This window comes from Bufo gargarizans, chromosome 9 (assembly GCF_014858855.1).
Source record: "Bufo gargarizans isolate SCDJY-AF-19 chromosome 9, ASM1485885v1, whole genome shotgun sequence".
In the NCBI taxonomy this organism is placed as follows: domain Eukaryota; kingdom Metazoa; phylum Chordata; class Amphibia; order Anura; family Bufonidae; genus Bufo; species Bufo gargarizans.
The window spans coordinates 795,091-817,556 of record NC_058088.1 but is presented as its reverse complement, the minus strand read 5'-3'; the positions used below and the strand labels follow the sequence as shown (position 1 = coordinate 817,556).

Sequence of the window (22,466 nt, the reverse complement as noted above, 5' to 3'; positions counted from 1 at the left end):
AGTATAAATAATGCCCCTCTGTAGTACCCCAAATCTAAATAATGGCCCCCAGTATTATCCCCAGTATAAATAATAGACACTAGTTTTGCCTCTGTATCTATAGTTCACAATGGTTACTCCAGAACCTATAATAATCCCCAGTTGTGCCCACAGTATAGTTAGTGGCAAGAAACTTGAAAACAAAAAATACTCACTTCACCTATGGCACCTATGTTGGAACACTTGATTCTCATTCGAGGCAGCAGGACCTCATGTTCCCAGGGAGATCATGTGATATCACAACATTAGAAGTGACAGGTCCTGCTGCCTCCAGTGAAGAGCAAGGGTTCTCCCAAGTGCCATAGGTGAGGTGAGTATTTTTTTTAACTCTTTGCCTTCTGTGCCACTCATATACCCATTTTTAACAGCCATTAGATGTGTTTACATCTGTCTAAACGACAGATTAAAATTGGCTCATTGATTTCAAAATTACACATCAGTTTTCAACTGTTGAGTGACTGTGCCCTTAGGCCTCTTTCACACTTGCATTGTCCGGATACGGCGTGTACTCCACTTGCCGGAGGTACACGCCAGATCCGGAAAAACGCAAGTGTACTGAAAGCATTTGAAGACGGATCCGTCTTCAAAATGCTTTCAGTGTTACTATGGCAGCCAGGACACTATTAAAGTCCTGGTTGCCATAGTAGGAGCGGGGAGCAGGGGAGCTGCATACTTACAGTCCGTGCGGCTCCCGGGGCGCTCCAGAGTGACGTCAGAGCGCCCCATGCGCATGGATGACGTGCCATGCGATCACGTCATCCATGCGCCTGGGGCGCCCTGACGTCACTCTGGAGCGCCCCGGGAGCCGCGCGGACGGTAAGTATACTGCTCCCCCGCTCCCCGCTACACTTTACAATGGCTGCCAGGACTTTAGCGTCCCGGCAGCCATGGTAACTATTGAGAAAAAGCTAAACGTCGGATCCGGCAATGCGCCGAAACGACGTTTAGCTTAAGGCCGGATCCGGATCAATGCCTTTCAATGGGCATTAATTCCGGATCCGGCCTTGCGGCGAGTGTTCAGGATTTTTGGCCGGAGCAAAAAGCGCAGCATGCTGCGGTATTTTCTCCGGCCAAAAAACGTTCCGTTCCGGAACTGAAGACATCCTGATGCATCCTGAACGGATTTCTCTCCATTCAGAATGCATTTGGATAATCCTGATCAGGATTCTTCCGGCATAGAGCCCCGACAACGGAACTCTATGCCGGAAGACAAGAACGCAAGTGTGAAAGAGCCCTTAGTGAAGAAGGTACCCGATAAAGACAAAATACACAGTACAGTCCAATTTTTTATTAACATAAAATATTTTCAAAATATGAGAATTTGATCACATGGTGCACATTCATTCAGATATGACCAGTGCTAAAAATAAGTAAAGAATATATGAATGTTTGCAATAACTTGTCTCTACGTTGCTTTTTTTATTTTTGCAATTGATAATCTTCAAAAATTAGAGCTGTCTTCGTTTATAAATTCTAGATCTTGTAGGTTTCCTTTATGCATTAAGTTCATCTTAAACTCAGGAACGAGGCACAACCTTCATCTGGTATGGATAAGGTCTTGAAGCGTTGGTGTTGGGCTCTGGTCTTATGCTGAGATTTTTTCTGTCTATTGTAGGCTCCAAGGTAAACTTTTGCAGTATGGTGGTTAGAAACAGGAAGATTTCCATGCGAACCAGGCCTTCTCCCATACACACACGTTTTCCTGAGAAAACAGGATCATCCATCCTGACAAGTTACTTTTATTAATAAATTATAAAATTGCACAAAAGAGTTTAAGCACAAATTTAGCTGTCACATTAGTATTGTGTGATGATTTCCAAAAGTCTATATGAAAGAGCCTTTCTATAAGCAGATAGTTAACATCTACTGTATCCGTACCTATTGTCTTTATTACTCATGAAAGGGATTGCCATGACTAGAGATGAGCAAATTTTTAGTAAATTCAATTTAGCTGCTTTGCTGAATTTTACCAAAAAATTTGCTTTGTGACTAATTACTTCATCACGTAGCGCATTTTCAAGTAGCGGGTGCAATAACAGTGAGCTGCGATAGCACCGCTCCCCATCATTGTACCTCTCAGTTGCCGCGTGCATACATGATTGCGGCATCTGAGTGTAAAAACGGTGTAAAATTAACATTAAAAAAACTAAATCAAACTTACCGCCTCATTTGCTCGCGACGGGCCGGCCACCTCCATCTTGCTTGAAGATCTGACGGGAAATCTTGCATGGCCTGAGATGGCATCATTACGCCGACTGGCGTGGTGACGTTATATGCCACCACACACAGGATTTCGGCCGAGATTTTCAATCAATAAGCAAATGGAGGAGCTAATTATGATTTTTTTTTGTTCTTTACACTATTTCAAGTCAAAGCGATTCGCTAAGACGAAGCACAAGGAAATTTGGCTTTGAGGCTTATCTCTAGTCATGACATGTCAATGAGAAAAACTTTTCTACTATTGATGTTGCACAAATGTAGCATACAATCCGTTTCTGGCCATGACTCCACAAGAAAACTCTAAGTCGTGTCTTTAAAAGGAACCTGCCACGTTGAACATGGTGTTTGAGCTGAAGGCAGCAAATTGTTGAGCAGAAGAAGCTGATAAGATTGATATATATAGTTTAATGGTAATGTATTCCTCAAAAATTCAAATGTATTCATTTATATTCCTGCTTATTCTGGGCTATGAAAACAAGGAGGCGGTCTTATCAGTGACTGACAGCCTTCCCTCAGAACCTCCTCCTTGAGCTTCCTTTTGTTTTGATTTCATTTTCTCATCTCGTTAGCCTCGCTCAGCTGTCATGTAGTTGCACTGATTGCATCCCTTTAAATCCCTTCCCAGACTGCTTCACTTTGCGGTTTATATTCCTTCCTGGAGTGTGTGCATGCTGATCCTACTTCTGAGTCTCCTACAGATAAGTTTTGTTCATTCATTTGTGTTTTTCTGTTTGCTGGATCCCAGGTGACCCTGACTCCCTCCGTATCAAGTGTAGGGGGCCGGTGGTCATGTCCCCTCACTATTATAGGGTGTTCAGGTGTTATACAGTCGAGGTACGAGGATATGCGATCATCTACCATTGGGATTTTCGCATAGGCTGAGCAGTCAGGGAGAGTGCCAGGTCTGATGCAGGGCTCTCCCTTCTGTTCCTTAGTTTTGGATCCAGTTAGTCGGATATTCATTTTGTGTCTTCTAGTTTCCTGTACACCTTCCGTGACAAATAAGCAGGAATTTAAATGTATAAAATTTACATTTTACTGAATCTTTTCCCCTCAAATCTATATATCAATCTGCTCAGCTCCTCCTGCTCTATAACATGCAGTCTGCAGAGTACTTTGCATTTTTATGCTGACAGGTTCCCTTTAAAACGTCACTAACCTTTCAACAAACTTTGTATTAACCAATAGTACAGTGTGTGTAAATGAGGAATACCATATTTTTGGCCATTAGATCACTTGTAGCTGGCATTTTTAGCAATTGTACTCTGCATATTGAATGTCTACTTTGCAGTTCTCTCAGACATTGTGGGTGAAGAATATCTCCCTCAGATTACACACAGAATATAGAGGAGAATATGCTTCTTGTATGCATTCAGAAACAGCTCCATGTTCTTTGAGGACATTACAGAGAGATATTGACCTGTATGTTTGTGAATAAAACATTTAGGAAGTTTATATCTAGGCCCATGTAGTTCCAGCAGTCTGCTTGTCTGTGTATGCCCCTGCTCAACCGCCCACCTCCCCTCTCCATAGACTTACATTAATATGTGTCATTTAGTCCTCCTGTGGAGCTGGTCCGTTTTGGACAGGATTAAGGCATTTTTCAAAGTGAAAGCATTTAGCAGAAGGGAGGGAGATATAAACAGCTAATGACATGGCAATTAGACATTTATCACTGATAAGACATATTGTAAAGTTTCTTGTGGTCATTTGTAACATTGATTAATGCAAAGCTATGTGAAAAGTTAGTAATCATTTTAGTGTTTTATGTAAGAGTTGTTACTTACTTTAATATGTAGATATGTAAAAAAGAGGCAAGACAACAGGTTCCTTGGCAAAACAAGTAAAGTTTTGGTCTTCCTAAACACAGCTTAGGTTCACACCATATACTGTTTGTCCTTAACCACCTCACATCCACCCATAGGATATAAACGTCCTATGGGCGATGTTTAACTCTCTGAATGGACATTCTGGAACGTCCATTAAGAGATCGCAGCTGTTAATCGTGCAGCTGCAGAGCGGGTTGCCCGCTGTCAGTAACAGCAGGGCAACCCTTAGAGAAGGCAGGGACAGTTTCCCGGTGTCCCTGCCTTTTAGATCGCTGTATACACAGAGCTCACTAAGCGCTATGCGCTTCCTGTTCCGGCCCAGCGGTCATGTGACTGCCGGGGCTGGAGAGTGCAGGAGCTGTGAGGTCTTTCACAGACCTCGATCAACCCTGCACTGAGGCTGTACAGCACAGTCCCAGTTACAGGAGAAATCAATGGTGAAAAAAGAAAGATGAAGTCAAATGTCCCCCAGAGGTCTTGTATGACCTTATGGGGGGACACAAAGTGTAAAATAAAAAAAATAAAACAATTGTGTTTATGTCAGAAAAAAATTCCCCAATCAAGTAATTAATTAAAATAGAAAAAATAAAATAAACATATTTGGTATTGCCGTGTCTGTGACGGCTGGCTATATAAATATATCACATGATCCACCCTGTCCGATACACACCATAAAAAAGCAATTTTTGTCACCTTACATTACGAAAAGTGATCAAAAAGGCGTATATCCCCAAAAATTGTACCAATAAAGCAGTCACCTCATTTCGCAAAAAAATTAGCCCCTACATAAGAAAATCGTTAAAAAAAAAAAAAAACTATAGCTCTCAGAACATGGAGACATTAAAACATCATTTTTTGTTTAAAAAATTATATTATTGTGTTAAAGTGAAATAAATAAAAACAAGTTGACATATTAGGTATCGCCGCATCCATAACAACCATCTCTATAAAAATGTCACATGACCTAACCCCTCAGGTGAACGCCGTAAAAAAAAAAAAATAGAAACAGTGCCACAAAAAAGCCATTTTTTGTCACCTTACATCACAAAAAGTGTAATAGCAAGCGATCAAAAAGTCATATGCACCCCAAAATAGTGCCAATCAAACTGTCATCTCACCCCGCAAAAATTGAGACTCTACCTAAGACAATCGCCCAAAAAGTAAAAAAAAAACTATGACTCTCAGAATAATGGAGACACTAAAATATGATTTTTTTTTTGTTTCAAAAATGATATTATTATGTAAAAATTAAATAAATAAAAGAAAGTATACATATTAGGTATTGCCATATTTGTAATGTCCGGCTCTATAAAAATATCACATGCCCTAACCCCTTCAGGTGAACAATAAAAACTGTGCTAAAAAAACTAAAAGTGCAACACTAAGCGATCAGAAAAGCATATGCCCCCCAAAATAGTACCAATCTAACCGTCACCTCATCCCGCAAGAAATGAGCCCCTACATAAAACAATCACCCAAAATAAAATAAAAAAATATGGCTTTCAGAATATGGAGACACTAAAATATCATTTTTTTTGTTTAAAAAATGCTGTTATTGTGTAAAACTTAAGTAAATAAAAAAGTATACAAATTAGGTATTGCCATGTCCGTAAGATCCTGCTCTATAAAAATATCACATCATCTAACCTCTCAGGTAAACACGTTAAAAAAAAAAAAAGTGTCAAAAAAGCCATTTTTTGTCACCTTACTCACAGAAAGTGTAATAGCAAGAGATCTAAAAGTCATACGCACCCCAAAATAGTGCCAATCAAACCATCATCTCATCATGCAGAAATGATACCCTACTTGAGACAATCACCAGGAAAATTAAAAAAAAATATGGCTATCAGACTATAGAGATACTAAAATGATTTTTTTTTGTTTCCAAAATGATATTATTGTGTAAAACTTCAATAAATAAAAAAGTATACATATTAGGTATCGCCACGTCCGTAAGAACCTGCTGTATAAAAATAATCACATTACCCTTTAGGTGAACACTGTAAAAAAATAAAAATAAAAAGTTTGTCAAACACGCCATTTTTTGTCACCTTAAATCACAAAAAGTGTAATACCAAGCAATTAAAAAGTGATATGCACTCTATAATAGTACCGTACAAATCGTCAACTCATGCCAAAAAAAATGACAATCGCCCAAAAAACAAAAAAAACTATGCCTTTCAGAATGTGGAGACACTAATTATTATATTTTTTTTAATGCTTTATTAAGTCATATTTGGTATTGTCGCATCCGTAAAAGCCTTCTCTATAAAAATAGCACATAATCTAACCTGTCAGATGAACATTGTAAGTAACAAAAAAAAACTGTGACAAAATAGCTATTTTTTGTTACCTTGTCTAACAACCAGTGTAATATAGAGCAAGTAAAAATCATATGTACCCTAAAATAATACCAACAAAACTGCCACCATATCCCGTAGTTTCCAAAATGGGGTCACTTTTTTGGAGTTTCTACTCTAGGGGTGCATCAGGGGGGCTTCAAATAGGACATGGTGTCAAAAAAACAGTCCAGCAAAATCTGCCTTCCAAAAACCACATGGCGCTCCGTTCCTTCTGCACCTTGCCGTGTCCCCGCACAGCAGTTTATGACCACATATGGGATGTTTCTGTAAAATACAGAATCAGGGCATTAAATATTGAGTTTTGTTTGGCTGTTAACCCTTGCTTTGTTTCTGGAAAAATTTATAAAAATTGAAAATTTGACAAAAAAGTGAAATTCTAAAATTTCTATTTCATTTTCCATTAGTTCTTGTGGAACACCTAAAGGGTTAACAAAAATTGTAAAATCAGTTTTGAATACCTTGAGGGGTGTATTTTCCAAAATGGGTAACTTTTTTGGAGTTTATACTCTAGGGGTGCATCAGGGGGGCTTCAAATGGGACATGGTGTCAAAAAACCAGTCCAGCAAAATATGCCCTCGCAAAACCATATGGCGTTCTTTTCCTTCTGTGCCCTGCCGTGTGGCCATACAGAAGTTTATGACCACATATGGGGTGTTTCTATAAACTACAGAATCAGGGCAAAAATTGTTGAGTTTTGTTTGGCTGTTAAACCCTTGCTTTGTTACTGAAAAAAAATAATGAAAATGGAAATTTTGCCCAAAAATATAAATTCTGAAATTTTATCTCCATATTCCATTAACTCTTGTGGAACACCTAAAGGGTTACAAAAGTTTGTAAAATCAGTTTTGAATACCACGAGGGGTGTATTATCCAAAATGGGTCACTTTTTTGGAGTTTCTACTCAAGGGGTGCATCAGGGGGGGCTTTAAATGGGACATGGTGTCAAAAAAACAGTCCAGCAAAATCTGCCTTCCAAAAACCATATGGCGTTCCTTTTCTTCTGCGCCCTGCCGTGTGGCCATACAACAGTTTACGACCACATATGGGGTGTTTCTGTAAACTACAGAATCAGGGCAATAAATATAGAGTTTTGTTTAGCTGTTAACCCTTGCTTTGTTAGCAGAAAAAAATATAAAAATTGAAAATCTGCAAAAAAAGTTAAATTCTGATATTTTATCTCCATTTTCCATTAATTCTTGTGGAACACCAAAAGGGTTAACAACATTTGTAAAATCCATTTTGAATACCTTGAGGGGTGTAGTTTCTAAAATGGTGGTTTCTATTATGTAAGCCTCACAAAGTGACTTCAGACCTAAACTGGTCCTTAAAAAGTGGGTTTGGGAAATTTTCAGAACAATTTCAAGATTTGCTTCTAAACTTCTAAGCCTTCTAACGTTCCCAAAAAATAAAATGACATTCAAAAAATTATCCAAACATTAAGTAGACATATGGGGAATGTAAAGCAATAACAATTTTTTGAGGTATTACTATCTATTATAAAAGTTGAGAAATAGACATTTGGAAATTTGAAAATTTTTCCCAATTTTTTGTAAATTTGGTATTTTTTTATAATTAAAAATGATATTTTTTTACTCAATTTTACCACTGTCATGAAGTACAATATGTGACGAGAAAACATTCTCAGAATGGCCTGGATAAGTAAAAGCGTTTTAAAGTTTTTACCACATAAAGTGACACATGTCAGATTTGCAGAAAATGGCTCTGTCAGGAAGGGGAAAATGGCCCGGATGTGAAGTTGTTAACATATTTTCCTATAGCAAACCCAGATTCATATGAAGCTTGTAATGTTTTACCTGTAGAAAATGGCATAAATGCATCATTTTTCTTAAAGCAACCATTCTCACTGAGAAAGTGTCCAGGATCAAATTCATTTGGGTTCTTGAATTGTTTTGGGTCTTTCAAGACAGAGGTCAGGACTGGAAACACCATGGTTCCCTGAAAGTAAATATATGATATATTTAGGTTTAAAAAATCTTAAATGTTAAAAGTTGAGTCTGGTTGTTAGTTTATAGTAATAATTGAACCAAGACATTGAAAAATCAGCAGGCCTTCTATTACTCTTTGTAGGTAGTGTTGCCTGTTTAGCCATGAAGCATACATGCTTTTTAATACAAGAGTAGTTAAAGGTTTGAATAAGGCATTTCACCAATGGATGTTCATCCAATCAATTACACTAGATAGCTTTTGCTCTTCAAAGAGCTTATTTACATTTCCTCTTACCTAGAGTGCACTTCCTGGCTTATTAGACTCTCTATGCCAACTTGGTGGCCTCTACAAGAACAAGCTTTATTCTTCCAGTTACCTTTGGAATGTCAAATCCTCTGAAGGTTGTGTTCTTGCTGACAGAATGAGGGAGTGCTGTAGGAGCAATATCGGCAAATCTCTGGATCTCATGCACTACAGCTTCTGTGTACGGCATTTTACTCTTGTCCTCCATTGATGGACAGCGATCTTTGCCGATTACATTATCAATCTCTCTGTGGATCTTCTCTAAAAGTAACAAAGTAAGAGCAAAACATTTTTTAGTCTAGCATTGTCTTATAATGGAATACATAATTGCAGTTACCACCAAAATAATGAGCATAATGATCCATAACACAACACCCATAAAAATCAGTGGGCCCCTAATGTAGTTCCAGATGCTTCAGTTCAGAATCCACATGGGGACATGAATATGGATTTTGTGTAAAACAAATCTTGCCATGTTCTATAGAATACCATATGCAGAGATAACTTCCCCAATGCAAACAGAGACACTGTATGACGGTACACAATACTCCCTAGAGCTCTATATCTACATGTGAATGCGCCAGAGTCAAGTCTAGGTTTTCCATTACTTGGGAAAAAGATCCAATGGTCTGTCCGAGTTCTAATTAGCCTGATATCCCTCTTTTCCCTATAATGAGGCTTGCAGGAGGCTCTATAGATTTACAGTATATAGGCAACTCAAAATTTGCTGAAACCCACTAATGTGAATCCTGTTAAAACTGACTTCATTGCTTCTGGATAAAGTTTGTGTTGGGGAGTGTTGAGTCTTGTGTGTTTACGAAACTTGAGCGCTGGTGGAAAGGGTGAGAGGAATATATCTATAATAAGCCATTTTGGGCTTTGAATCTTCTTGATTTTCTTTTTTAACTATTACTTTTACTTACACTAGTGCTCCAGAGTCTCTGTCTCTCTCTCTCTCTCTCTCTCTCAAACTACTTATTTTTCTTTCTTCTCTCTCTCTTCTAACCTTCTAAGATCTCCAGGCTCTGTGCTCTGTCAGCCGCCGCCCAGGAGTAGCAGGCACGCACAGGCAGGAAGCTGGCCGGGGTCCAGACGTACGACAGGCGGAGGCGGAGCCTGAAGGCATCGTGCATGCCATGTGATCATCAGTGTCATCCCTGCCTGGCTGCCCTGTGTGTGTCTGTGAGTTACTTGTGCCACCGTACCTGCCCCCCTGCGCTGCCCGGCCCCGCCCTGCATCCTCCATCACCTCTCTGTGTGCCGCACTGCCCGCGCCGCTATTGCAGACAGCGGCACGCCCGGGCCGTTCTCTGGCAGGTTAGGAGGACAGACACACTGGAGGGGGTTTGAACCCCATTATCTGCGCCCCTGTAGCTGAACCCATGTGTGTATTGTGTCATTAACAAACATAAAAAAATGCATCAAATTGATCACCTTGTATTTCCGGATATTTGATGAGTATAAGAAAGCTATATCTCAGTGTCAAACTTGTAGTCTCTGTCCCAGCTAAGAATAGGTCTAATATTGTCCCCTCTAGGTTCTTGTCATGAAATTCGGTGGCTGGATTTTTTTTTTCCTAAAGAAAAAATTTGAATGCATCGTTATTTTAATGTTCAAGTATTACCAAATACCTGCACACCCTTTCTAGTTGTATAATTAGTAAATAAAATGAATGCTTTAAATATCTTTTTTTCAACAATACTTGAACTTTGGCTGCTATGTGTACCCGAAAATGTGTTACCCTCAAAAGTTTCCATTGTTTTAACTATATATAAACTCACCTCCTCCATCTTTATGAGGAAGCAGTCTATAAAATCCCGAGGGCAGTTCTCATCCATAGTCTCACGGTGGGTTTTCACCATATTTTTTATAAAATGTTTGATTTTGTCCATCATTTTAAAGAGCTTCAGGTGAGGACCAGGAATGTAGGGCATTATTTTTGGGAGCAAGTTGAAAAGCTGATTGAGAGAAAAAGTCATAGACAAAAAAACGGCATCAATATTCTTCTGTATGTTGCCATATGTCCCCATATTCATTATACTATATACTTACAGAATACTGTATGCCCACATGTGCAAAACAATGCTGCAGTGCCTTGAAGCATATTTTTAACTTTGCATATAGTCAATAGCTGTGATTACTTTTGTGCTTCCATGGTTACAGACTACAAACAAAACCTGTGTTGTCTGATCCTGCAGTCATACTCCCTACAATTTTTCTAAGATGCCAAAATGTTAGCAAGAAAATAGCAACAGATATGGGGAGGTGTGCAGAATCAAGCTGTAAGGGCAAATTTTTAGTTTGCAACCATTAATACACTAAGGTCTGCTTATTGAGGTGTAACTTGAAGCTGTTGGACCCCAGTGCAAAATTTGTAACAGGGCCCCTCACCTTCCATGTGTTGTTTATAAGATTTATTTATTTTATGGCAGTTGGTTGTTTGGCTGCTGCCATTGTTATACTGGTCTACCAGAGTACCAAAGGATCCTCCAATGGTCCCAGGCTGTGATAACATAGCGGGCTCCAAAGGTCCAGCAGAAAAAATAATTGGAGAGACCTTATATGCCAATTGCATGCCACTGAGGTCTACTTCTTTGAATCTAAACCTATTAGACTAAACTGACAATATGGTGTTGGGCCCCAATAATAATTTCCTCCGATAGGCCCAAGGAACCCTAGTCTGACACTGACTGCTACTTCTGCAACCTACACCTATGTTCCTGTAATAATAACTGTAGACACAAAACAGTAGGCTATCCGCAAAGATATTAAGGCTTACTCAAAGGCTGTTTTGTGCCAATATGAAAAAATCTGATGGAAGCCAAAGTGTGCAAAGTGTTTCTGAACATACATATTGGACACACCAAGCTGTTTAATTTCGACCATACAGGTTAAAGTTATCAGTAGTAGTAAAATCCTATAACAGTTCTGAATTTATGTTGATAACATTTAATGTACAAAACATTTAGACATTTCTTAATACATACCTGGCCTGAACGGCTGTTGAACAGCTGTGTAATATCATGAAGAGATGACAAGAGAGTCAAGAATTTTTGGTCTTCATAGTCAAATCTTTCACCAAACACAACGGAGCAAATGACATTGGAAACAGCGAGTCGTAATATATATGTTGGGTCAAAGGGGGTATCTGTTAGTAAATATAAAGATATGTGACCGCATGGTTACAGACAGACATTACGTTAACTATATGATGTATTTCAAGCACTGGGAAAATATGGATTATGGTAAGGATTACCACACAGTATGGTGTGGGGTGTATTACAATCTCACTATAGCTGACCAAACATATCAGATTAAAATTGGCTGTACCCCCTGATTTTAGCGGCGGCTCAGTCACTGATCCAATGTGTTTAGGGCAATTTTCAAATCACATGCCTTGAAAGATTGAGCATGTGATTTTCAACATTCTTAATCATTTGTTCCACACTGGCAAAAAATTTGAATTTCAGTAGAGAAGAGATGGCTGTTGTCCAACAGAAAACTAATATGTATGTTGGCCTGAACTTATGGGACAAATAATTTTGGAATTAACCTTTATCCTTCATAAATTTTTCAGCAAGACGTTGGGCTTCTTCTTGAATTCTTTCTTCAATACCTCTCTTTCCCATTCCAAAATTTCTCAAAGTTGACAGCGAAAATCGACGAAGAATTTTCCATCTTTCTCCATTGCTTGCAATGACCCCTGTAAGTACAAGCATGCATATAAAAGGGTATTCCCGTTATAACAAGTTTTCCCTTATTCAGTGAAGAACCGATAACTGATTGGTGTGGATTTGACCATTGTGATGACCGCCAATCCAGAGAATGGAGTTCCTATTCTTCTATCCGAATGGAGTAGACAGTCAACCGCACACCCTGCTGCTCCATTTATTCTGTAAACTCTGGGACTGTCAGAGATAGCCAAGGGAAGTGCTGTTCAACCTCTGCCAGTCCAATAGAGAATTAATGGCAGGGTACATGGTTAACCTCCATTAGTATGTGTTGGGATGGTAGGGGTCCCAGAGGTCAAATTCCCCCAGATTAGTTATCCCCTATCCAATGGAAAGGAGATAGCTTGCAGTAACTTTAAACCCCCATTTAAAGGGATAGCCAGGATTTTAAAAAACTTGCTTTGTTCAGTAACATATTATCTTCCATAGTGGAAACCTGGCTATAGCTGTGAAATGTCAATAATGTTGCAGTAGTCTGATACAACTCCATTTATTCTGTTAACTCTGGGACTGTCAGAGATAGCCAAGAGCAGTGCTGTTCAACCTCTGGCAGTCCCATAGAGAATTAATGGGGTGGCAGGGTAGACGGATAACTGGCTCATCGATTGGGATGTGTGAATGGAACCCTCATTATTGGGATGGAAAAGGTCCCAGCAGTCAGATATCCACAGATCACTTTATCCCTATCCAGTGGAAAGGAGATAACTTGTTGTAACGTTAAACCCTCATTTAAATGAGAGATTGTCCAGGATTATAAAAAAACATGGCTGCTTTGTTCATAAAACAGAAATATAGTATCTTCCATAGTGTGAGCCATGGCCATAGCTGTCAAATGTCAATAATGTTGCAGTAGTCTGAAACAACATATCACCAGTTTGGAGTCATATACCTTGGTACAGGATGTGATGGACATTGAAGGTGGATCTCTCTGTATGATGCTACAATGCACTTTAGTATGTATTGCACTGTGATATAAATGTATGCACTGTAAATAGACTGATATCTACAGATCAATTGTACCATTACTGATGGATACTATGTGTCTGTGCAAAGACCTTCTAGGTCACTTGATCTGATTTGCATAAGAACCCTTAGCTGTAAAGAGCCCAGGGAGAACACAGGAAGGCAGCATGAAGAGTAGTACAGGTAAGCTACATGGTGATTAGCAGGCAGGGGATGGAAGAGTGAGCTGAGAAGCTGCTGATGGAAACAAAGCCAGCATTAATTATGCAAGCAACTAGTTAGATGGTGGAGGTGATTGGTAATAGTAACAAGGGTACAACACCACAGGTACTAGCTAGGGCATCCAAAGTCAAATATCCCAGTGGCGTTGAGACCAGAAATGAGTGACAGGAGGAAGCAGACTAGTCTATGCATCATGGAAGCATTTTATGCCTGTATAAGAGATGGACCTCTAACGAAGACTAACCAGATTGCAGCCTGTTCACTGTACCCACATGGAGATAAAGCCATGGCGGTAACTGCAGGGAGCTGACTGTTGCCACTTACAAAGATGTGCACCCATTTAGGCTACTTTCACACTGGCGTTTTGGTTTCCGTTTGTGAGATCTGTTTAGGGCTCTCACAAGAGGTCCAAAACAGATCAGTTTTGCCCTTAATGCATTCTGAATGGATAAGGATCCGCTCAGTATGCATCAGTTTGGCTCAGTTTGGCTCCATTCTGCCTCCATTCCGCTTTGTAGGAGGACACCAAAATGCGTCTTGCAGTGTTTTAGTGTCCGTCTGAGGAAACTGAGCCAAACGGATCCGTCCTGACACACAATGTATGTCAATGGGGACGGATCCGTTTTCACTGACACAATATGGCAGAATAGAAAACGGATCTGTCCCCCATTGACTTTCCATGGTGTTCAAGATGGATTCGTTTTGGCTATGTTAAATATAAAGCAAACAGATCCGTTCTGAACAGATGCAGGCGGTTGTATTATCTGAACGGATGCGTTTGTGCAGATCCATGACGGATCCACACCAAACGCGAGTGTGAAAGTAGCCTTAACCTGTTGCCTCTACTCAATGAGACACTGCAACCACAAATTCTAATGCCTGTCAAAGATTGTTGGAACCATTAAGCTTGTTGCCCAATGTCACTAAAATTTGCCTTGTTTAAGGCCTCTTACACACTTGCATTGTCCGGATCCGGCGTGTACTCCACTTGCCGGAATTACACGCCGGATCCGGAAAAACGCAAGTGTACTGAAAGCATTTGAAGACGGATCCGTCTTCAAAATGCTTTCAGTGTTACTATGGCATCCAGGACGCTATTAAAGTCCTGGTTGCCATAGTAGGAGCGGGGAGCGGGGGAGCGGTATACTTACAGTCCGCGCGGCTCCCGGGGCGCTCCCGAGTGACGTCAGAGCGCCCCATGCGCATGGATGACGTGCCATGCGATCATGTCATCCATGCGCATGGGTCGCCCTGACGTCACTCTGGAGCGCCCCGGGAGCCGCACGGATGGTAAGTATACTGCTCCCCCGCTCCCCACTACACTTTAACATGGCTGCCAGGACTTTAGAGTCCCGGCAGCCATGGTAACCATTCATAAAAAGCTAAACGTCGGATCCGGCAATGCGCCAAAACGACGTTTAGCTTAAGGCTGGATCCGGATCAATGCCTTTCAATGGGCATTAATTCCGGATTCAGCCTTGCGGCAAGTCTTCAGGATTTTTGGCCGGAGCAAAAAGCGCAGCATGCTGCGGTATTTTCTCCGGCCAAAAACCGTTCCGTTCCGGAACTGAAGACATCCTGATGCATCCTGAACGGATTTCACTCCATTCAGAATGCATTAGGATAAAACTGATCAGGATTCTTCCGGCATAGAGCCCCGACGACGGAACTCTATGCCGGAAGAAAAGAACGCAGGTGTGAAAGAGCCCTTAGTTAAATTTTTTTCTGCAAGATTATTTATACCATCCTTGAGTGGGAAGCCTTGCATGATACTCAGGACAAAAAAAGGTTCTGCCAATACGGTCTGATCCCTTTAAATCTGGGTATGCTACAGTCAAAATTGGCAACACAATCTCAAACATTTTATTTACTATCAAATTTGGGTTACCTTAGAAAAAATACACATGAGAAATAAGTATTTAGGAGATTGGTCTTTCCAACTTTTTGGTAACTACAACCCAAGACACCGTGGATATTAGGTAAAGAAGTTCAGAGCCACTAAGCAGAACCTGTAACAAGAACTGCTACTAAAATAGCAATAAATTCCCTTTGGGATATGAACTGAGACAAATATACTTTCACAGCATTATATACTTTAAATCGGAGGTCCTAAAACGTTTATATGTTGTGAGCCGCATTCAACTTTCAGTAATGGTCAAGAGGGAGAGGCAATTCAAAAATAGAGGAAATAAATATTAAATGTGGAGAAACAAAAAACATGAAATTGCAAATATTTGCTGATAAATATTCGAAATTCAACACTAGTATCACACCATCCAAATTGGCAGTGTTTGGTGGTAAATCTAGGATTAGCCAGACCACTGGGGACATGAATTGCTCCAATGTCCCACATTAAACTCTGCTAAATGATATACCATGTACCCTTATGACCAGGTTATTAACCTATTTTCTGAGCCTTTCCTAACCCTTTGATGATGCAGAATGATTTACCAGCAGAAACGGGTTTAGGTAAAACTAAAAAAAAAAAAACACTCTGGCTGATATGTGTAGTATAGTATAGGGATAGGAAGGGTATAACAAGACCACTGAGTGGGCACTCTCTTTTCAGGACGGGTGCTCTAGGAAAGCGCAGGGACTCGCTCTGTAAGGCTAGATAGCTGATTAACTCTATTGCCATTGATTTTCCTGATAGTAACCATAATCAACTAGAATTTTTGCAACTGTAGATACGAAAAAACTAAAGACGGACTACTTACCAGATACCGGTGAATCTAGAAAGCATTGAATATCTTGGAGTCACAGGGTAATACCAGCCCAACAGCCTAAAAATTTGCATCCTGAGTGATTTATAGAAAGAATGGGTAAGTGCCCACTGGGGCAACCTATGTCATTGTACGTGACCTATAACCACTGTCTTGAGTGTATCATTTTCAATTTTTTAGTCACTATAGGACATTTTTCTAAATATTTTACAAAAAGTTTCATTTTATGGGGTACTTTTTCAGTGATGTAGGGATATATATTGGTACCCTAATCCTAATCATCATAGATGGGTCTGTAAAAATGTTAGTTGCCAGTACATATGTTCATATCTCAGGACACTCATGGCGAGCCACACAGCAGTGGGTCGCAAGCCACATGTGGATCCCGAACCACATTAAATCACGTCCCATGTGTCAAACATTACAGGTGTTACCAAATAAATATTTTGTGTAGACCAGTATAAAAGAAATTCAGATGAAAATCTAAGAAAATAAGTCTTTGCAATTTTAGTAATTTGCAATATCTGCTTACCAAAATCCTGAGATATAAGATCTGTTACTCCGCTGTCTCCCCTATTACTAAACGCATCACTGCGGTCCACCAATGCTTCCTTCACAGCATCGTACCCAATCAATACTATAATCCGCAGGTTCGCCATGTAGAGGGTATAGACAGGTCCATATTTCTCACTTAGCTGGGGAGGTATAGAAACAAGAATATTACAGGTCTGAGCAGAAGCTCTATACTTAGAGATGAGAAGACTGTCTTAGGCTAGTTTCACACTAGCGTTCGGCTGTCCGCTCGTGAGCTCCGTTTGAAGGGGCTCACGAGCGGACCCGAACGCTTCCGTCCAGCCCTGATGCAGTCTGAATGGATGCGGATCCGCTCAGACTGCATCAGTCTGGCGGCGTTCAGCCTCCGCTCCGCTCAGCCATGTGGAGGCGTGCGGATCCGTCCAGACTTACAATGTAAGTCAATGGGGACGGATCCGTTTGAAGATGCCACAATATGGCTCAATCTTCAAACGGATCCGTCCCCCATTGACTTTCAATGTAAAAGTCTGGACGGATCCGCTCAGGCTAATTTCACACTTAGCCATTTTTTGCCAATATAATGCAGACGGATCCGTTCTGAACGGAGCCTCCGTCTGCATTAATATGAGCGGATCCGTTCAGAACGGATCCGATCGAACGCTAGTGTGAAAGTAGCCTTATTTAACATCAGGAATGCAGACAGATTTTCATAACATATCCTGTGTATAACAATGAACTTGAAGAGCAGCTGTGAGAGATATGAATTCCCTGAGGCTTTCCCATGTCTCCTACTGGATCACCCAGACTTGGGAGCTATTTTGAAAACAGATTTATAGTAAGAATTACTATGGAATCAGGGTCCTAGTAAGGGTAACATTTCAAGTAAGTTTACATACCTTGACTAAAGACTGTGGTAGTTCTGAGGTGCTGATCTGAAGGATATTCCCCAATCCTGGTAGAGGTGTAGGTCCTGGGGGCAGGTTTTTAAGTTTGACTTTTCCCCACCATTTTATGAGGTAAATTAGGAGAGTGACTCCTGTAACCAGGAGAAGTGTCGAAGCAATATCTAGTGCCATCCCTTGCCCCTTTAATCTGTCTGTATTATGTCTCTCTGTATTTTTATATGACCAGGCAGTGGGCAACAATCCAGAGAACATGTAATCAATAAGAGCAGGTTGGACATGTTGGTGTAGAGTTACAGCTCTATTGCATAATATATTGTAAATCCTGGCAAAATAAGCAAGATTGCTAAATATTATTACTCAAATAGGGTACAGCCACATGTTCATGTTTCCTGATTCAATTTTGAAAGCTAAAATCAGGCGTGAATCATAAAAGTAGAGAAATTATTAGGGACAGGTAAGACTTTATTTTTTTTTATCCTATCTTGGTTTTGATGTCAAAAACTCCATCAGGAAACCTGAATGTGTAGCCACACTCTATTTGAGTTATGGTATTTATTTGGCTTATTATGTCAGCATTTACAGTGTCTTGAAAACATATTTATACCCCTTGAATGTTTCCACATTTTTTCACGTTACAACCACATGCTTAAAATTATTTTATGTAACAAGAAGGAGCAAGTATGTGTGAAGTGAAAAGAAAACATGTTTTTAAAGATTGTATTTAGCTTCCCTACAATTACAGCTGTAAGTCTTTTGGGATATGTCCCTATCAGCTTTGCACATCTAGAGGCTGACATTTTTTGCTATACATTTTTTACAAAACAGCTCAAGCTCAGTCACACTCGATGAAGAGCGTCTATGAACAGCAATTTATGAAGCCACAGATTCTCAATGGGATTTACGTCTAGACCAGGCATCCTCAAACTGCGGCCCTCCAGCTGTTGTAAAACTACAATTCCCACAATGCCCTGCTGTAAGCTGATACCTGTAGGCTGTTCGGGCATGCTGGGAGTTGTAGTTTTACAACAGCTGGAGGGCCGCAGTTTGAGGATGCCTGGTCTAGACTGTGACTGGGCCATTCTAACACCTGAATATGCTTTGATTTAAACCAATCCATTGTAGCTCTGGCTGCATGTTTAGGGTCGTTGTTCTACTGGAAGGTGAACCTCTGCCCTAGGGCCAAGTCTTTTGCCTCCTCTACCAGGTTTTCCTCCCTGTATTTAGCTCCATCCATCTTCTTATCAACTCTGACCAGCTTCCCTGCCCCTGCTGAAGAAAAGTATTCCCACAGCATGATGCTGCCACTAACAATTTCCATATTTTTATTTATTAAACATTTTGAAAACCATGTATGATTTTCTTTTTACTTCACACATACTTGCTACGTTGTATTGTTCTTTCACATAAAATCTCAATAAAATACCAGTTTGTGGGTGTAAGGTGAAAAAATATGGAAATATGAATACTTTTTCAAGAAGCTGTATAACATATTATGCAACAGAGCTGTGACTGTAACCTAACATGTCCAACCTGTCCTCAGTGATCATGTTATCTGGCTTGTAGCCCTCTATGTAGTTATACATAAAAAGTGGGAAACATACACCTACTATTATTCTACTTTTAAGAAGATTTTGTTGCCCAAATTACGAGAGTTTTGTAATGCTACATGTCAGGGACACCTCTGTCTCCACATATGTTGATGGCCCAAATCACTGTTATCCCAAAGAAAATGAATGACCCCTCTTTTTATTGTTCAATTTCTTTATTTAACTGTGTCTTAAAGCTGATAGGTAAAATGATTGCTATATGGTATATATGTTTTTATATATATATACACTCACCTAAAGAATTATTAGGAACACCTGTTCTATTTCTCATTAATGCGATTATCTAGTCAACCAATCACATGGCAGTTGCTTCAATGCATGTAGGGTTGTGGTCCTGGTCAAGACACTCTCCTGAACTCCAAACTAAATGTCAGAATGGGAAGGAAAGGTGATTTAAGCCATTTTGAGCGTGGCATGGTTGTTGGTGCCAGACGGGCCGGTCTGAGTATTTCACAATCTGCTCAGTTACTGGGATTTTCACGCACATTCATTTCAAGGGTTTACAAAGAATGGTGTGAAAAGGGAAAAACATCCAGTATGCGGCAGTCCTGTGGGCAAAAATGCCTTGTGGATGCTAGAGGTCAGAGGAGAATGGGCCGACTGTTTCAAGCTGATAGAAGAGCAACGTTGACTGAAATAAACACTCGTTACAACCGAGGTATGCAACAAAGCATTTGTGAAGCCACAACACGCACAACCTTGAGGCGGATGGGCTACAACAGCAGAAGACCCCACTGGGTACCACTCATCTCCACTACAAATAGGAAAAAGAGGCTACAATTTGCCTGAGCTCACCAAAATTGGACTGTTGAAGACTGGAAAAATGGTTTCTTGAACACGACAATGAGTTCACTGTGCTAAAATGGCCCCCACAGTCACCAGATCTCAACCCAACAGAGCATCTTTGGGATGTGGTGGAATGGGAGCTTTGTACCCTGGATGTGCATCCCTCAAATCTCCATCAACTGCAAGATGCTATCCTATCAATATGGGCCAACATTTCTAAAGAATGCTATCAGCACCTTGTTGAATCAATGCCACGTAGAATAAAGGCAGTTCTGAAGGCAAAAGGGCGTCCAACACCGTATTAGTATGGTGTTCCAAATAATTCTTTAGGTGAGTGTATATACATACACTCACCTAAAGAATTATTAGGAACACCTGTTCTATTTCTCATTAATGCGATTATCTAGTCAACCAATCACAGGGCAGTTGCTTCAATGCATATACGGTTGTGGTCCTGCTCAAGACAATCTCCTGAACTCCATACTGAATGTCAGAATGGGAAAGAAAAGTGGGCTACAACAGCAGAAGACCCCACTACTCATCTCCACTACAAATAGGAAAAAGAAGCTACAATTTGCACGAGCTCACCAAAATTGGACTGAAAAAATGTTGCCTGGTCTGTTAAGTCTCGATTTCTGTTGAGACATTCAAATGGTAGAGTCCAAATTTGGCATAAACAGAATGAGAACATGTATCCATCATGCCTTGTTACCACTGTGCAGGCTGGTGGTGGTGGTGTAATGGTGTGGGGGATGTTTTCTGGGCACACTTTAGGCCCCTTTGTGCCAATTGGCCATCATTTAAATGCCACAGGCTACCTGAGCATTGTTTCTGACCATGTCCATCCCTTCATGACCACCATGTACCCATCCTCTGATGGCTACTTCCAGCGGGATAATGCACCATGTCACAAAGCTCGAATCATTTCAAATTGGTTTCTTGAACATGACAATGAGTTCACTGTACTAAAATGGCCCCCACAGTCGCCAGATCTCAACCCAATAGAGCATCTTTGGGATGTGGTGGAACGGGAGCTTCGTGCCCTGCATGTGCATCCCTCAAATTTCCTTCAACTGCAAGATGCTATCCTATCAATATGGGCCAACATTTCTAAAGACTGCTATCAGCACCTTGTTGAATCAATGCCACGTAGAATTAAGGCAGTTCTGAAGGCAAAAGAGGGTCCAACACCGTATTAGTTTGGTGTTCCTAATAATTCTTTAGGTGAGTGTATTTATATATATATATATATATATATATATATATACAGCATTTACTCCCTAGCTTTATCCAAGTAGGCTTTGTGGCCTAAGTGTGGACCAAGTAGGCTTTGTAGCTGGTCGTAAAGGTCATCTGAACATTGCCGCTTGGTCCATATCATCCATTGTGCCCACTGAACTTCAACACCCTTAGTCCTTCTTGGCAGGGATGCCAATAAGGTCTTTGATCACATAGATGGCTGTTTATGACCAGAGATTTGCAGCAGTTTGATTTCCCTACCCAATTTATCAATGCCATCATGGCAATGTACAGTACCCCATCGGCCAGCGTAATGATAAATGATACTGGTGATTAAATAATATTTGTTATTAAGTTATGAAATCATTGGTTATAACAGTACAATTAACATTGGCCGTGGCCAAAATTTATTGGTCTTGTTTTTTTTATTTATTAACTTTTTTTTTTTTAAGTGTTAAAAGGTCAGGGGTATGACCTAGGACAGTGGTGGCAAACCTGTGGCACGGGTGCCAGAGGCGGCACTCAGAGCCCTCTCTGTGGGCACCCGCACCCTGGAAAAAGTCTATTGTGTACCAATATGCCTTAGACTTTTCCTGCCATACATCAGCTCAAGACGCCCTATGAACAGAACAGGCAGCGCACCGAATGTAGGCAGGCTATTATAGCTAAATGATAAAGTACATGGCAGATATACTGTATAGGACTATAGTATTCAGGTTAAATGGCCGTGTTGGCACTTTGCGATAAATAAGTGGGTTTTGGGTTGCAGTTTGGGCACTCGCAAAAAATAAGTGGGTTTTGGGTTACAGTTTGGGCACTCAGTCTCTAAAAGGTTCGCCATCACTGACCTAGGATCTAGTGTTGATCGAGCATGCTCGACCGAACACAAGTTCGGCTCGAGCATCTCGATGCTCGGCACATGGCGGTAATCCCCGAATACTGCATGTGCTCGAGCGCTATGTTCGAGTCTCCTCCCCAAACGTTTGTTGGCTGCTACGCAGCCAATAAACGTGCAGGTAAGTACTGCCCTTCACTGTAATGCCATAGCCATGTTC

The 22,466-nt window shown here is 40.5% G+C and overlaps 1 protein-coding gene across 2 annotated transcripts; it reads right to left on the bottom strand.

Moving 5' to 3' along the window:
* Positions 1 to 1,307: 1,307 nt before the first annotated feature.
* Positions 1,308 to 17,958, bottom strand: LOC122919500 (cytochrome P450 2C23-like). 2 transcript variants are annotated; one of them, XM_044268563.1, is made up of 9 exons: positions 17,771 to 17,958; positions 16,873 to 17,035; positions 12,255 to 12,404; positions 11,689 to 11,849; positions 10,483 to 10,659; positions 10,136 to 10,277; positions 8,775 to 8,962; positions 8,266 to 8,407; positions 1,308 to 1,741 (listed from the first exon to the last, which is right to left on the bottom strand). In XM_044268563.1, exons 1-9 carry the CDS (start codon positions 17,948 to 17,950, stop codon positions 1,557 to 1,559), a joined length of 1,488 nt encoding a protein of 495 aa, XP_044124498.1. In that variant the 5' UTR covers positions 17,951 to 17,958; the 3' UTR covers positions 1,308 to 1,556. The 2 variants fall into 2 exon arrangements, with proteins under 2 accessions (XP_044124498.1, XP_044124499.1); XM_044268564.1 differs by having other exon boundaries at positions 1,507 to 1,764.
* Between the last annotated feature and the right edge of the window lie 4,508 nt (positions 17,959 to 22,466).

Coding starts and splice junctions, on each gene's coding strand:
- LOC122919500 (XM_044268563.1), bottom strand. CDS start 17,950: ATGGCACTAGATATTGCTTCGACACTTCTCCTGGTTACAGGAGTCACT. Junction 11,850..12,254: donor AAAATTTATGAAGGATAAAG/GTTAATTCCAAA, acceptor ATTTACTAACAG/ATACCCCCTTTGACCCAACA. Junction 10,278..10,482: donor TCCTCATAAAGATGGAGGAG/GTGAGTTTATAT, acceptor TTTTTTCTTTAG/GAAAAAAAAAATCCAGCCAC.